Raw genomic sequence first — 17,537 nt, forward strand, 5'->3', positions numbered from 1 at the left:
CGGTATCTTGTGGTAGTTTTGATTTGCATTTCTCAAATAATCAGGGATGTTGAGCATTTTTTCATGTGCTTGTTGGCCATCTGTATATCTTCCTTGGAAAAATGTCTATTCAGAGCTTTTGCCCATTTTTCAACTGGGTTGTTGGCTTTTTCGCTGTTGAGTTGTATAAGTTGTTTGCATATTCTAAGAGATTAAGCCCTTGTCCATTGCATCATTTGAAACTATTTTCTCCCATTCTGTAAGTTGTCTTTTTGGTTTCTTTTTGGTTTCCTTTGCTGTGTGAAAGCTTGTCAGTTTGATGAGGTCCCATTGGTTTATTTTTGCTTTTATTTCTGTTGCCTTGGGAGACTGGCCTGAGAAAACATTTGTAAGGTTGATGTCAGAGAATGTTTTGCCTGTGTTCTCTTCCAGGAGTTTGATGGTGTCTTGTCTTCTATTTAAGTCTTTCAGCCATTTTGAGTTTATTTTTGGGCTTGGTGTTTACCAGTTTTAGAGCTGCTTCTCTCACTGTGCTTGGGCAGGGAATCTAATTGGTAGTTCTACTCATCTCTGATGCAGCCTTCAGCCTGTCCAACCAGGGAAGCCATATAGCTCATTCAATAGCCCTATATACAGTGGAGCTTGAAAGACAGCACAACCTATGGCCTCCCCTATCTGCAAAAAACAGACAAACAAACAACGGTGGCCTCACATGATCAGGGAATTCAATGCACACTCAGGCACAATTCAGGCGCTGAAACAATGAGTTATACAAACCCTGTGATGCATAACTCACTTGCATCATTTCAAAGTTAAAAAAAAAATGACCGTAGCAAAAGTAACCAAAATACAATAACCTGTTATTAGTTACAAAGTATGACAAACATGGAGCCTGTAATAGCAATACCATAAATGTCAAGGGGAGAGCAACTGAAAGGGTAAAGTGGACAAATTCTGCTCAAGTTGTTATCATAGGGCGTTACAAGTTTAAGATATTTAATGTAAACCTCACGGTAACTACATAGGAAAATCATCAAAGAATGTGATCAAGAAGTCAAAGCATACTGATAATGGTTGAGCAACGTATAATGCTATATGACTCAATCTTAAAAAAATGAAATTTTGCCATTTGTAATGATGTGAACGGACACAATGCTAAGTGAAGTAAGTCAGAGAAAGACAAAGACTGTATAACCTCACTTATATACGGCATCTACAAACCAAAAAACAAAACCACGCTCCTAGAAAAATAGATGAGATTCATGATGATCAGAGGTAGATGCAGAGGGGAAGGGGGAGTTGCAGGAAAGTGGGCAAAGGTACAAACTTGCAGTCATAAGACAAATGAGCACTGGGGACGTAATGTCCAATAGAACAGCTACACCTAATGCTGCTGTATAATATATAGGAAAGTTGCTAAGAGAAGAAATCCTAAGAGTTCTCATTGCAAGGAGAATTTTTTTTCTTTCATTCTTTTCTTCTTTCATTTTATTGTATCTATATGAGGAGATGGATGTTAACTTTTTTTTTTTTTTTGTCTTTTTGCTATTTCTTTGGGCTGTTACCGCGGCATATGGAGGTTCCCAGGCTAGGGGTCGAATCGGAGCTGTAACCACCAGCCTATGCCAGAGCTACAGCAACTTGGGATCCGAGCCGCGTCTGCAACCTACACCACAGCTCAGGGCAACGCCGGATCGTTAACCCACTGAGCAAGGGCAGGGATCGAACCCGCAACCTCATGGTTCCTAGTCGGATTCGTTAACCACTGCGCCACGACAGGAACTCCGATGTTAACTTTTATTTTGGGAATCATTTCACAATATATGTAAGTCAAACCATCATGCTGTATGCTTAAAACTTATACAGTGATGTAGGCCAATTATTTCTCAATAAAAGTGGAAAAATTTTAAATGCATAGTGTCAACAAAATAGTTAATTTAAATAGACCAACAGAACACTTGAATAATTAATACAGTATCTCTAGCTGCCACCCCTTTTCCAGTTTCCCTAATTTCTGAAGCAACTAGTAAACAGTTACTATCCTATAGAAGGGTATTTGAGAGACTGGAAAAGAAGTGTAAACTATGGATTTCATTTTACAACAGTAGAATAACTGAAAAACAAGTAATTTTGTGAGGGGAATATAAACAAATTACAGATCAATTTCATTGTATACCTAGATTTAAAATAAGCTCAAGATATGAAAATGTTTATAATTTAAAACATCAATTTATGTAAGCAATTTATATAAGTAATAATAGTATATCACAGTCAATTTATTCCAGGAAAGCAAGCATGATTGAACAACAGAAAATGTATGCATCTAAATATTATGTAGCAATCTAACGTTTGAAAAACATACACTTGACTTGATAAAGTAATACAGGCATTTGCTCTGTCTGGATCTCCTCTCTGTTTCTCCAACTTGCCAGGTGAACTTCTCTTAGGGTCTTCGGGACTGACTCTGTCTGGATCTCCTCTCTGTTTCTCCAACTTGCCAGGTGAACTTCTCTTAGGGTCTTAGGGACTGACTCTGTCGGGAACACACCCGCCTCCCAACATCCACAGTGTTAACCCCTTCGAGTCCTTCAAGTGCTTGCTCCAATACAACTGCAGGAGACCTACTCTGACCAGTCTATTTAAAAGTGAAATCCACCCTCCTTCCCCGACCCTCCCAACTCCCTTAGCCTAGTTTAGTTTCTCTTGTATTCTATAGCACGGGCTTGCTAACGTACCACTGGGTGTAATTATTACGTTTACTGCGAAGCGTCTGCCTTCCCTTGTTCCATCCCAATAGAATATACAGTCTATGAGGGCAGAGACCCTTGTCTGCTTTGGTTACTGATGTGTTTCAAGCACCTAGAACTCTGCCTGCTAGTTAGTATGTGCCCGATAAATATTTGTTCAATGAACTAATTCATGATTTAAAAACTCAGTAAATTAGTAACGAAAAGGAATTTCTTTAATGTGACAAAGAGTATACAACCAAAAAAAAAAAAAACCACACTTCAATATGCAGAATGGTTTTCAGTTATAAGACATTATTTGGCTGTGTCAGTTGAAGGAATATTGAAGTATTTTTTCACTGCTGGATAAATACTTGTGCTCTGGGTCGTCCAATACCTCTTTTCTGCTGCTCCAGTTACCCTTTCTCCTTTCATGGAAACCTGGCTCTCTCTACGATGCATTTCCTTGGTTCATTGCCAGTTATAGACTATTACTTACAGAAAATATGTTATAGATTTTTTAAAAATATTACCATTATTTGAATCAAACACAAAAGAAAATGTAGGTGAATGAACTCAGGGAGAGTGTGGAAAGAAAAAAGATATAAGGCCCAAGCACAGAGCCCTAAAGGCATCAACATATATAAACAAGGAAATAAAAAGAAGATACAAGGGGTTACTAAGATTTCACAAGACAAAGGTAAGCACTGACTTTTATGAAAGAGAACCACTGATCATAGCACAGAAGGCCTATATGTGCCTTCAACACTTAAGAATTATCTTCAAATAGTAGAACTCCAGCACCACCCTACTTTTCTTGAGTTGTTCTGTTCATGTTTCAATGAGAAAAGCAGTCATTTGTCTGCTTTTATTTTATTTATTTTATTTTATTTGCTTTTTAGGGCTGCACCCACAGCACATGGAGGTTCCCAGGCTAGGGGTCGAATCAGAGCTACAGCTGCTGTCCTGTGCCACAGCCACAGCAATGCCAGATCCTAGCCAGGTCTGCGATCTACACCACAGCTCATGGCAATGCCGGATCCTTAACTCACTGAGCGAGGCCAGGGATCGAACCTGCAACTTCATGGTTCCTAGGCAGATTTGGTTCGGCTGCACCACGAGGGGAACTCCATTTGTCACATTTTACAAAACAACACCCCCACGAATGAAAGCAAACAAACCTGTATATTATATGTACATATAGATGAATACATACACACACACACACACACACACACACACACAGGAAGAGAGACTGAAAGAGAAGGAAATTTTCTAAGAATACATATGAAATAGTTAACAGTATTTACTCTTAGCTGGTAGAATTGACAGAATGACAAAGAAACATAACCACAGGGGCTTTAACTTTTTAACTTCTTACCATGTACAAGTTCATATTTAGACATTTATTCAATGAGCAGGTATGACTGTGGTATTAAAATAATAATTTAGAATTTCGATTAGATTACGAAGTAACTGAATTTGAATAAATTTGTAGTGCGAGTTTGAAACGAGTCAAAGGACAAGTAGAAAAGGCATGACATGCAATACGAATACCATAAAACTGTTTTTAGATCCCTACAGAGCTGTAGACATTGATTAAGGCTTGAGCACAGTACCTGATCTATAGAGTTAACTGGAGAAAAATGCACAACCTAAAAACTGAGAGCTATGATTTCTTCAGGGACCCTACTGAGCACTACAGCCTGAGAGACCACCTCTCAGAAGGTTCTGAAGAAACTTCAAAGAGATAAGGGAGGAGCCATGATATTTAAGAGTTTTTGCTAAGGCAAAACAACAAAAAAACCCATGTAGTCAAACATCACAAGATTACTGCTCATCACAAAAGACAGACATCTCAAGTTAACATTTTAGTGCTTTTCTCTGTGCGGAAAGGTGCAAAAGTCAGGGATCATTAAAATCATTCCTTTGATATGCATCTTAACTCTCCAGGGCCAGTATCCTATTTTTTTCCCATTTTGAATTCCCCTCAGGATGCACCACTAGGGAGCAGCTGCAGTGGCTGATGGCCTGATGGTGGGCCACATATGTTACTTATTGGAATACCAGTCAATCTTCTTTATTTATTCAAATGGCAGGTGCCAGTCTTTGCCCACATATATAAAGTATTTTAGGAATATAACCTATTATTATAAAAAATAAACTTATAATGAAAAAGTAACTTAAAATGTAGTGATCATGATAGAGGCCGGAGTGAATTCCTGTGCCAACAAGGTAATAACTTTTATTGGTATTTTCACATATCAGAACAATTAATGCTTTATTTACCAAATGCAGAAACATGAGCAAATTTAATCACTGTCTGTTTGGAATGCTTCACTATCTTCAGCCAAGTGTTTAAAAATTGATTTGATTGCTTTGACCTTTGTCAACTTAGTTAACCTAACCACTACCTAAACAGAGATGAGATAACCTAATCAATTGCCTTGCTTTTACCTCTCAGCCTTTCACCAATCACGAATATGCAGGATGAACAGAATATTCACTAGGCATTTTGTCATTTAGGGACCATGCAGACAATCTTCTAAACATTTTTGAGACTATATGTCAAGTGATGTTAGGTATGGAGGGTGACAATAAAAATTTTTATTAGAGTGGAAAATAGAATCTCCATAGCAATATGTGTGTGTGTGGGGGGGGGCAATATAATGTTACGGAAGCAGAATGTGCCACCAAAAAGCTTGTCTCTTTGTCATATTAATTGTTTTAAGCTTTTATTTTTTCTTTCTGAGAACAGCAGACATGGAAAGTGCTCTGAAAACCAAGCAGAAGTTACTCTTTGGTAAGAGACATTTAAAACAGAAATCTCCGTTTTTAAGTGTGTTTCCGCCTCTGTGGAAGTGGACAGTGACCGAATCTCTGGCAACTCTTATCAGTGGAGAAGGCAATGGCTTCAACCTGCATCACAACTGACCTTGTTTCCTGTGCTCCTCCGGTCACTTCCCATAACTGACTCTCACCACCCTCCGCGTCCTCTCGCCTTCAGCTGAGGAGGGTATTTAAGGGGAGGGCTTGGGCCGTTTTGGTGAGTCACTCTGTTTTCCTGGGTCTCCCTCATGCATACATGTTAATAAATGTTCTTTTATTTTCTCTCTTTTTAATCTATCTCATGTCAATTTAATTATTAGACTAGCCAGAAGAACCTGGAAGGGTAGAGAGTAATTTCTTCCTCCCCAACAATAGGAAAACGGATTAATTCATTGATTGGAATTCATTTCGGTATCTTCCTTTTTTTTTTTTTTTTTGCTTTTTAGGGCCACACCTGTGGCATATGGAGATTCCCAGGCTAGGGGTGGAATAGGAGCTGTAGCTGCCGGCCTGAGCCACAGCCACGCAGGATCCGAGCTGCATCTGTGACCTACACCACAGCTCAAGGCACAACACCAGATCCTTAACCCACTGAGCAGGGCCAGGGATCAAACCTGTGTCCTCATGGATGCTCGTCAGATTCGTTAACTGCTGAGCCACGACAGGAACGCCTCAGGATTTTCCCTTTAATTGTTGTTTCTGCTCATACAATCTCTACTTTCTTATACACCCTTGGGAGTGAATCTTCTGGATTTTGTGAGGGCTTCATCCTTTGCACTCTCCCCCCCTCTCTCTCTCTAGTGCGCTTTTTTTTTTTTTTGCTTTTTAGGGCTGTACCTGTGGCATATGGAAGTTTGGAGGCTAGGGGTCAAATCTGCTGGCCTATGCTACAGCCACAGTCATGCCAAGCTGATCTGCAGCCTACACCACAGCTTACTACAACACCAGACCTTAACCCACTGAGCAACGTCAGGGATGGCACCTGCATCGTTATGGATACAAGTCGGGTTCTTAAGCTGCTGAGCCACAATGGGAACTCCCTTTACACTCTCTTGTGAAACACCTATGTTTTGGTTATTAAAAGACTCATTAGTGTAAGTTGCTATTAAGCTCCTACTCATCAGTGGCTAAACAATGGATGGATATTATAAACTGGAAAGATCTGAAATTATTAAAAAATGTAATTAAACAATTAAATAATTATTCCTTTATTAATTGGTATGCAGAAGTGCCAAAAGGCAGAATTTTTAAATGAATTAATATAATCTCATGATGTGAACTGATTTCAGTATTTTCCTTTAGTATTGTGCTTTTAAAACTTAAAAAAAAATCTTTGAATTGTTTTTCTGAACTCTGGGAGTATTTGCATAATATTGTCATTTTAAGGGATTTAGTTTAAAACATACTACGGAGGAAAGTCTTGGCACGTCAAGACTCCTCCCCTCACACATATCCCAACTACATGTAAGGAGTACATTCACTTATTCTGTCATTCACACCTTTTCTTACTTTTTTTTTTTCAAATGAGAAGTATAACATTAATTGCTTAAAAGTAGTTGTCAGATTCAGAAGGTGATTCAGATACAGTCTGGTATGTATTTCCTGCATCTAACAGATGCTTTCTGACTGTGTGAATTTCGACAAAGTCTCAGTTTTTTTCTTTTGCAGTGTACCTGCATCAGAGGATTGGTTTCAGGGTTAAGAAAAGGAAGGCATATTACTATTCTACACATTGCAAAGGCACATGCTTAATATGGAATGAATACTTGTTAGTATGTAGCAATATAGTGTGGCCCAAAAGATTAGTCTTCCTTTACCTGTGGGTTGAAAATCTGCCAAGTTCTGCTCTTCCTCTTCTGTGTGCTGCCTCTTCCTCCCACACCAACGCCGCAGGGCCACTTTCCCACTGTGTGACAGAGAAGGCACTTAATAATTATTAGCTAAAAGATAGTAGCAACGGGACGTTAGGTCTTTGAAGGGTTTTTGTTGTTAAAATCTTAAAATTCGTCCTCTGTGACTGGAGTTGCCAGGATCTCCTTCTGAGATCTTTGCACCCCTGCCCCACTTACTTTCTAAGCCACTCAGCCCCTGTGGCATTTCTACACTTTCTTCCTGATAAAGTCTATACATTTACTAAATACTTACCAGAATTCATGAAAAAGAAAAAAAAAAAAAAAAAGCCATCCAGACCTAGGTTGAAATCTCCATTCTTCCACGGAACTAGCTAGGTAACCCTTTGTAAACTTTTCTTTTTTTCTGGGTATCACCTCTGCCTAATCTCTAAATTAGGGAAAATTACCTCATTAATCAATTGAGAATATTAAACAAGCTATGTGAAAGCCCCAGGTGCTTAGTGGGAAAGGCAATAGGTATTTTCTCTAACTTCTCATTGGCCTCAAGACTTAAATGAGTATCAATCATTTTTGAAGGCTTTACTCCACAAATACGTTGTGAATTGTAGCTTTGTACATACGATTGAAATAGATGTCAAACATCAATGAAAAAGTATGAGAGAGGGAACACTCATAGGTAAAAAGGCCTTCCGGGTATTACTATAAAGCAATCTCGAAAGTATACAGAAAACTTTGTTTCCCACAGATGAGCCTAATCCTGATTATGGAGGACACAGCACGACTCAGTTGCTTACATTCTTCTCAGGTGTTAACAGTATTATTTGCACTATATCTTAATTTCAATATATATATATATTTGCCTGTCCCCAATATGTGAAGTAAAAGCAAGTTATGCAAGAATTTCCCTAAGATTTTTATTGTAACTGGTTTTAGTTTTTCCTGTGGGACACCTATCAGAGTATTTATTTACCCGTGTCAGGTGAAGGCCGTCCAGAGGATCAAATCTGATTTTTTTTGTTTGCCTTTTTGGGGCCCCCCTGGCAGCATATGGAGGTTCCCAGACCAGGGGTCCAGTCACAGCAACGTGGGATCTGAGCCCTGTCTTCCACCTACCCCACAGCTCACTGCAACACCCGGTCCTTAACCCACTGAGCAAGGCCAGCGGTCGAACCCGCGTCCTCTTGGGGTGCTAGTGGCGTTTGTTAACCGCTGAGCCATGACAGGAACTCCCCTCTTTTCTTTTTTCTTTAAAAAGTGCTTTAAAGGTGGGTTTGGAAGAGACTGAGGAAAAGCTCTCTTGGCTGCATTAAAAGCTGAGGATTAGTAGCAAAGTTCTGACCTGAAATTTAGGTCTTGTGATTTCTTTTCAGGAGATTTTTCACTGCATGAAAAACCTGTCTCCAATGGCCTTATTATTTAATTCAGCCTTAATTGGATACAAACGGTCAGCATCTGAGGGACTGTTGGAAGGCCTAAAGGTGCACAAATGTATTTTTTAATGGTACTACCCAGTCATCTGGAAATGGAAAACTCCTTCACCAAATTACTAAACCTTTCTGCTCCAATATGTTGTATGTTCATTTTGCATTTCTTCCCAATTGCAGAGTTTAAGGACATACAATTTAATTTCTAGAGTATACGCCCTGCTTAGGGGGAAGATTCAGCCATTTTCCAAAGTCGGCTACGCTCTGTGCTCAGTCATGTATGTTTCAGGAGTTCTCCACGTGGCTTCAAGAGGATGGCTTCACTGCTCCAAGAGGGAGGTCAGGCTTCCTTTAGGAATAAGACCCCTGGGAGGCGAGTTGGATGCTAAGACACCAACATAGGGGGAGGACCACCTCCCTCAAACAGCCTTTCAAAATGCGGCCAGAAACTTTGGCCGCTATCAGGACCCCGGTGGACGGAGAAGCAAATGCCCAGCGGGCTTTCCTTTTGCAAGAGATGTAAATGGCCGGCCCAGGGAGCGAGCTGGGGAGAAGGGTTCTTGGGGTTCCCTCCCTCCTCTAGTTCAGTCGCCGACGGACCCTGGGAAAACATTCAGAGGGTGTCAGGTCGGACCACTGCCATTGTTATCCGGCTGAGACAAAGGCGGGTGGTGGCGGCGGCAGGGGGCGGGTAACGGGTGCCCATCCTCTAGGTGCCCTGAGAGTTGGGGGAGGACGGGATGGCAGGCGGATTCGGTTTGCTGGCTTGGAAGCGGGCTTCCCCAACCCCTCCCGCCCCCCGCCCGGGGCGCAGGGACGACGCGGCGAGGCAGCCGCAGCGGCCTCTGCGTCAAGGGGCGGCGGGGCGGGGAGGTGCGGCGCGGGGCCTGGCGACCTGGCTCGCGTCCCCCAGCCGCCCGCAGCCTCCTCCCTCCCTCCCCCGCAGCCTGTCGGCGGCCGCCGCTTGGGCGGGCCGGGCACGTGGGCGCCTCCGTCACACCCTCCCTCACACACACTCACACATACCCGCGCGCACGCACCCGCGCGCCTGCATCTCGTGCTCTTTCCCTGGCCGACACTCGGGCGCTCACGAGTCGCTCCTTGCCCGCCCTCCGGGCCGCGACCCCTGCACCCAGGCCCAGGGCCCGCCCTTGGCCAGCCGCCGCTTCTCTCCACCCGGCTCCTCGCGGCCTCGGTCGCAGCCACCTGGACCAGACCCTTTTGCCGCTGCTGCTGCTGCTGCTGCTGCTGCTGCTGCTGCTGTCGGGACGTGGAAACAGCAAGAGGCCCCCGACCAACACACGCTAACGGTGAGGACACGCTCCTACCACTAAGGGCACGGTTTAGGTTGGGGTGGGGCTCACCGTTTGGCACCCTGGAGCCCGGGACCCGGGAAGGGAGCGGAATTGATGGCTGGCTCTCCTGGGAAGGACTCAGGCTGTGTCCAGGAGTGAGGGGAGGCAGGGAGGCCCCAGAGCCCCGAGAAGGCGAGGCTGAGCTCTTCGGGAGACCCTTCAGGCTCAGGGTAGTGCACCTGTGCACAATCCCGGGGCCTAGAGGCGGCGCGTAATTGAAAGCACATGGGTCGAAACGTGCCGCCATCCTTCCTTTTGGTCGTGACCACAGCATCCCCAAGAGACTAGTTCTTCCCACGTCAAGGCAGGGTTGGCTGAAGGGTGGGGCCCGACGTGGCAAGTCAGAAAGTTGGGAGGGTCGGGACCGGATCGAGACGCTTTCAAGGTTCGAGGTGAGGAGGAAGCCGAACCTCGTGTGCGTGGGCGGTGGGGCGGGGAGAGGAGCCAACCTATTCCTCATTCGCTTCTGGTTGCTGTTGCAACTGCTGAAGGCATTTGCCCAAGACGGTGTGTGTTCACGTGACGCCAGTTCGCTTTTGCCGAGGCATCCTGCGAGAAATGGTCCAGAAGTGGGCCTTCCTCCCGCACAAGGCACATGACTGCCCAAGAAAGCACAGCCCGTGTGTTTCTGCCCATCCAAGCATTTGAGACTGTGGCGTGAGGGTGTTGGTGCTGGGATTTTAAAGGAGGGGGTAGGAAGAACTGGAATCTCAGACTTCGTTGACTCGGCTGGCTCGTGCATGGCCTGGACAGAGGACGAAATTGAGCACAGGCATAGACTTTCAGTCTCATCTCTCACGCATACCCGCCTTACAAATATGAATGGATCAAAACCCGCCCCAGCTGTCCTGGAGACAGGTTGACCCGCTCGGGCTCAGAGCTGCAGTGGCGGGAATTCTTTTCCGTTATGCAGAGAAGCGGCATCTTCCGCCCTTTCGCGGCGAGGGAAGCCCTGCAGCTCGCGCTCCCCGGTGCGGTGCATTCCTTTCCGCCTTTCCATTCTCTGCCCTCGGGTGGAAATAGTGGAGTAAGACGGGGCGGGGTCCGCACTCGGGCGCGGTGACGTCAGCAGTGTTTGGGTGCTTATGCAAATGAGGCTGCTACCGTTTCTGAGCGGCCGGCCGCCTCCCCTCCAGGTCTTAAAGGTAGACCCCAGTCTAAGTGGGCACCACTGGCTTGGTTCACTGACCCGAGACACGAGAGGACCGAAGGGTTTGCATTCTGTGCTGCATTTCGGCTCTTATCTTCCAGTCTTTAAAGCTGTTTTGTACCTGTCATTGCCTGGTTGCTCGCCCAGGGAACAGGGCGTTTGCTTCAGGAAATAACCATTTTTTGAAGAACTACCCCACGGAGAGCTCCTACCCCACCCAGCCTCCGTTCTGCACGAAAGGCGCTGAGAAACACACCTACTTAGGTCTTCAACGCCTTGTGGTGGAGGTTGACTTGTATTAGGTCTTTAGTAAAAGCCTCATGATGGATTGAAGAGCGTGTGTATTTCTCTCATTGCATTCGGAGAATTTCACTACCAAAATCATCTATTTTATTTTTTCGAATATCTGTTTTTTGTGCCTTATGATCAATGGTCTATGTATGTTTGTTAGACTAAAACATTTTCGATATATTTCTGAATTCATTGACCATTTTACTACACTTGATACATTCAGTGTGGTTTTATTTTTTATTTTTCAGGGATTAACATTTTTGTCTTTTTTTGTGTGTGTGATTTCTTGGGCCGCTCCCACGGCCTATGGAGGTTCCCAGGCTAGGGGTCGAATCGGAGCTGTAGCTGCCGGCCTACACCACAGCCACAGCAACGTGGGATCCGAGCTGCGTCTCCAGCCTACATCACGGCTCAAGGCAACGCCGGGTCCTTAACCCACTGAGCAAGGCCAGGGATAGAACCCTCATCCTCATGGTTCCCAGTCGGATTCGTTAACCACTGCGCCATGACGGGAACTCGGGGATTAACATTTTTGAAAGGAAGAGAATCTCATCTTTTATTGACAAGTTTTCTTTTTTTGATAGCACGTTTGATACTTGATTCAGGACTTACTTTATATTTCCAATATATGTAACCCAAGATACTGTATTTTAATGGCGTTAAGATTTATACACATTTTTAGGAAATAAGTGCTCTCTCATCCAACAAGGTAAGAATTATTTAGTCCAGTTCAAGCTGCCATAACAAATTACCATAAACTCAATTGCTTATAAACAATAGAAATGTATTTCTCACAGTTTTAGAGACTGGTCCAAGATCAAGGTGTTGGCAGATTCTAGTGAAGGCCAATTTCCTGGTTGCTATACGGTGCCTTCTCACTGTGGCTTGATGTGGTGGAAGGAGCTAGTTAGTTCTCTAGCATCTCTTGTTAACCCCCAAAGGCTTTCACCTCCTAATACCATCACCTTGCGGTTAGAACTTCAACTTATGAATATGGGATGGGAAGAGGACAAAAACATTCAAACCATAGCAAACAATAAAGAATGTTAGTATTGGATAATAACTACTCGAGATGCCAGTTGTCAGGGAGATGCCATAGTTGTCAGTTACTGAAAAGTTAAATTAGAATAATTTCCAAAACCTAAACTCTGCAATTATTAGTTAACCCAGGGATTCATAGTTCAAACTTTACTTTGTGCATGTTAGAAAATACGCTTGTCCTGTCATAACATAAAATTGTTGTGTGCATTGGTGAGAAATTTGCATTCTTTAGAACTCTGGATTATCCAGGGAATGAAAAAAAAATCATCGACTTAGAAAGATAAACCTGAAAGAGACTGTTGGTGATCAAAAGCTCTGAAAACTTGTACTTCTTAATTTACTTGCCAGCTTCTTTTGGAGAGTATGTTAACTTTTTATTACTGCATACCTATGCTTGATTGGCTATGTTAATATATTCCTATGCAGAGTCAATTTTAAAATAACTTCTGAGCAGATGGCATTATTAACAAAAACCCATGGGTGTGGTCCGATGTGTGAAAACATTCAACATTACATAGTAGGAATCTTTCGATTATTTCCAGTTTGCCCTATAACTTAACTCCTAACTACTCTTCTTATAATAAATTATCTGCTTGTACATTAGCTTTGACTGGTAATGACTGTCTCATATTTCTCAGTGAACAGCAAGCCCTGGAGACTGGGCTACAGGGTAATTTTAAATGCACAGTCCTATTTGATATAGGATAGAGTTGTTTTCACTCTCGAAGGCCAGTTTATTTCCTTGTGATTAGAGTGCTGAGGTATCCTTCCTGTAAGATGAATCAGTTGTTATCTTTGAGTAGAATACTTAACGCAGGAGCTTTTTACCTACCTGATGGGCAAAGATCAAAAAAGATGACTCAGTGTCGAAGAAGGCAGAGGTGAAACAGTTCCTCTCATACTTTGCTTGTGGTAGTCCAAATGGCGACAGATTTTATAAAGGGTCACTGGGCAACATTTACCAAAATTATAAATGTGCATACCCTTTGATCAAGCAGTTCAGCTTCTAGGAATTTATGCTACAGCTATGCAGATGCCGGATATACCGAGTGAGTTGCTTGAACATTGAAGCAAACTGTTAGAAATGGACCTGTATATGACATACTCATGCCATAGGCTATCATACAGTCATTTAAAAAAAACATACAGTAAGCTATTGCATTGACAGCAAAAGTTTTTAAAGATTTTTAAAGCGAAAAACCAAGCTGGAGAATTATTCATATAGTATTTGTAACTGCTGTATAAAAAGAAAAAAGATTGAGTCAATGGGGAGAAAATACATATTAGTCTGAATGTACATATTAGTTTGAATATATTCAAATGTCTGTGGAGGACTTTGGTGACTTATAGAAAAATAGGTGTGGGACTAGATATGCTAGGGAAAAGGGGTGGGAAGGTATTTTTCACTCTACGCCCACCATATTACTGTATTATTTATTTTACATATAGATTTCTAAACATATTCTAAAGTGAAAACGATAGCAAATAAACACTTTTGGGAGAAGGTATCCAGGCATCAAATGCTGTCAAATGAGGAAGGTAAATATATTTTTTTTAAAATTTGTTATTATAGTTGACTTACAATGTTCTGTCCATTTCTTCTATACAATAAAGTGACCCAGTCATATATACATATATATGTGCTATTTTTCTCACCTTCTCCTCCATCATGTTCCATCACAAGTGACTAGATATAGTTCCCTGTTCTATACCGCAGGATCTCATGGCTTATCCACTCCAAACGCAATAGTTTGCATCTACTAACCCCAAACTCCTAGTCCCTCCCACTCTCTCCTCCTCCCCCTTGGCAACCACAAGTCTGTTCTCCATGTCCTTGAGTTTATTTCTTTTCTGTAGATAGGTTCACTTGTGCCGTATATTACATTCCAGATATAAGTGATATCATATGATACTTGTCTTTCTCCTTCTGACTCACTTAGTATGAGAGTCTCTAGTTCCATCCATGTTGGCTGCAAAGGGCATCATTTTGTTCTTTTTATGGCTGAGTAGTATTCCATTCCATTCATTCCAGATGTATACATGTACCACATCTTCTTAATCCATTCATCTGTCATAGGACATTTAGGTTGTTTCCATGTCTTGGCCATTGTAAATCATGCTGCAATGAACATATGGGCCCGTGTGTCTTTTTCAATGAAAGTTTTGTCCAGATATATGCCCAAGAGTGGGATTGCTGGATCATGTGGTAGTTCTATATTTAGTTTCCTGGGAGGAAGGTATAAAAGTCAGTCGTTATTTTGGCTGCATGATTTTTATAGTTTCTAAATTTATAGCAAAGTTTCCTCTTTCAGTGTTCTTCGTTATAAAATTATATTAGAGCAGCAGATGAGCCACTAAAATTAGCTGGTTATATCAACGTAAAAATGCATTTTAAAAAATTATGGCTGCTCTGCACCCATGGAATATGGAAGCTCATGGGCGAGGGATTAAATCTGAGCTGCAGCTGTAACCGACCTACAGCTGTGGCAAAGCCAGATCCTTTAGCCCACTGCACCTGGCCAGGGATGGAACAGGCGCCTCTGCAGCTACCTGAGCCACTGCAGTTGGGTTCTTAAGCCACTGCGCCACAGCGGTAATTCAAAAAATGCATGTATTTTTTTTAGTGAGTTGACTGAGGTTTTTACAAAAGATTTTTGAGATAGTTATAAATTCACATGTTGTTAAGAAGTAATGATGTAAGATGCTATTTAATTATAAGAAATATCGGAGTTCCCATCGTGGCACAGTGGTTAACGAACCCGATTAGGAACCATGAGGTTGCGGGTTCGATCCCTGGCCTTGCTCAGTGGGTTAAGGATCCGGCATTGCCGTGAGCTGTGGTGTAGGTTGCAGACGCGGCTCGGATCCAGCATTGCTGTGGCTCTGGTGTAGGCTGGTGGTTACAGCTCCGATTCGACCCCTAGCCGGGGAACCTCCATATGCTGTGAGAGCGGCCCAAGAAAATGGCAAAAAGACAAAAAAAAAAAAAAAAAAAAAGAAAGAAATATTAGAGAGTTCTTGTGTGCCCTTTATCGAGTTTCCTGCAGATGTAACATTTTGCAAAGCTATATTACAACATCATAATCAGAATATCCTCGACGTTGTTAAAGCAAACTTACACAACAGCTTCATCACTGTAGTATCCCTGTGTTGTCCTTTCATAAGCATAGCCACTTAACTTCTGCCCCCAACCTCTCCTTAACTCGTGGTAACCACTAACCTAATCTGTTATTCACGTTCGTTTTGTCCCTTTAAGAATACAGGTGGACTCATATAATATGAAACCTTTTGAAACTGGCTCTTTCTACATGGCATAATTGTCTGTAGATTCATCTAAATTGTTTTATGTATTAGTAGTTTGTTTTTATTTCTGAGTAGTACTCCATAGTATGGATTTACCAGTTTAACCATTTACCCATTGGGTTCTTTCCAGTTTAGAGTTGTTATGAATAAAGCTGCTCAAGACACTTGTTTACGGTTTTGATGGAACACGAATTTTCATTTCTCCAGGATTAAAGCTAGGAATACAATTGCTAGGTTACAAGGTAGCTGCATGTTTTGTTTTCTAGAGAGCAGTGTGTACCATTTTATGGTCTCACCAGCAATGTATGAATGATTGAGTTTCTCTGCATCCCTGCTAGAATTTGGTTGTCACTGTCTTTTGGCCTTTCTGATAAGTATGCAGTGACATCACATTGTTTCAGTTAGTCTTTCCTAGTGGCTGATAAGGCCAGTGACATTATCACATTCAGTGAAATGTCCCTTTGTGTCCTCTATCCAATTTCTGAATTTTTTAAAAAATTTATTATAGCGGATTTACAATTATCTGTCAATTTCTGAACAGCAATCTGACCCAGATATACATATATACATTATTTTTCTCGTATTGTTTTCTATCATGTTCTGTCACAAGTAATTGGATATGGTTCCTTGTGCTATACACAGGATCTCATTGCTTATCAATTCTAAATGAAATAATTTTCCTCTACTAACCACAAACTCCCAGTCCATCCCACTCCCTCCCCCTCTCCCTTGGCAACAAGAAGTCTGCTCTCTGTATATGTGAGTCTTTTTCAGTTTTGTAGATATGTTCATTTGTGCCATATTTTAGATTCCAGATATAAGTGATATCATATGGTATTTGTCTTTCTCTTTCTGACTTACTTCATTTAGTGTGAGAATCTCTGGTTCCATCCATGTTGTTGAAAATGGCGTTATTTTGTTCTTTTTATGACTGAGTAGAATTCCATTGTGTACATGTACCACATCTTCTGAATCCATTCATCTGTCGAAGGACATTTATGGTATTTCCATGTCTTGGCTATTGTGAATAATGCTGCAGTGATATGCATCTTTCTTCTCTAATAAATAGTGATGTTGAGCATTTTTTCATGTGCCTATAGGTCATCTGTATGTCTTCTTTGGAAAAATATCTATTCAGGTCTTCAGCTCATTTTTCAGTTGGGTTAGTTGTTTTTTTGCTGTTGGGTTGTATGAGTTGTTTGTATATTTTGGAGACTAAGCCTTTGTTGGTTGTATCCTTTACAACTATTTTATCCCATTCTGTAGGTTGTCTTTTTTTTTTTTTTTAATGGTTTTCTTTGCTCTTCAAAAGCTCGGAAGTTTGATTAGGTTCCATTGGTTTATTTTTGTTTTTATTTCTATTGCTTTGAGAGACTGACCTAAGAACATATTTGTATGGTTCATGTCAAAGAGTATTTGCCTATGTTCTCTTCTAGGAGTTTTATGGTGTCTTGTCTCATGTTTAAGTCTTCATGCCATTTTGAGTTTATTTTTGTACGTGGTGTGAGGGTGTGTGCTAGTTTCATTATTTACATGCAACTATCCATTTTTCCCAGCATCACTTGCTGAAGAGAATGTTCTTACCT

The 17,537-nt window shown here is 41.9% G+C and overlaps 2 protein-coding genes across 17 annotated transcripts in view; one reads left to right on the top strand and one right to left on the bottom strand.

Moving 5' to 3' along the window:
* Positions 1-11,163, bottom strand: part of LOC146403597 (uncharacterized) — a 60,800-nt gene extending 49,637 nt beyond the window's left edge. For 3 of the 16 annotated variants that reach the window (XR_014845501.1, XM_085025245.1, XM_085025244.1), the window contains exons 1-2: positions 9,838-11,163; positions 7,352-7,440 (exon numbers count right to left, since the gene is read on the bottom strand). Coding sequence is in view for 15 of the 16 variants with exons in the window: in XM_085025245.1 (XP_084881371.1) it covers positions 7,352-7,440; positions 9,838-10,908 (1,160 nt within the window). In the remaining variant the exon portion in view is untranslated. Of the gene's footprint in view, positions 1-419; positions 655-1,762; positions 2,532-6,729; positions 7,208-7,351; positions 7,441-9,363 lie in introns of those variants that run through there. The other 13 variants (XM_085025247.1, XM_085025240.1, XM_085025237.1 and 10 more) reach the window with 11 other exon arrangements.
* The window catches only part of SLC6A15 (solute carrier family 6 member 15), a 56,513-nt gene continuing 48,839 nt past the window's right edge, over positions 9,864-17,537 (top strand). Inside the window, exon 1 of the mRNA XM_021092797.2 lies at positions 9,864-10,121. The gene's annotated coding sequence lies outside the window, so the exon portion shown is untranslated. The remainder of the gene's footprint in view (positions 10,122-17,537) is intronic.

This window comes from Sus scrofa, chromosome 5, assembly GCF_054392235.1.
Source record: "Sus scrofa isolate SSC_HxYL_T2T_F1_AM1 chromosome 5, Sscrofa_HxYL_maternal_Yorkshire_Landrace_v2.0, whole genome shotgun sequence".
Lineage (NCBI taxonomy): Eukaryota > Metazoa > Chordata > Mammalia > Artiodactyla > Suidae > Sus > Sus scrofa.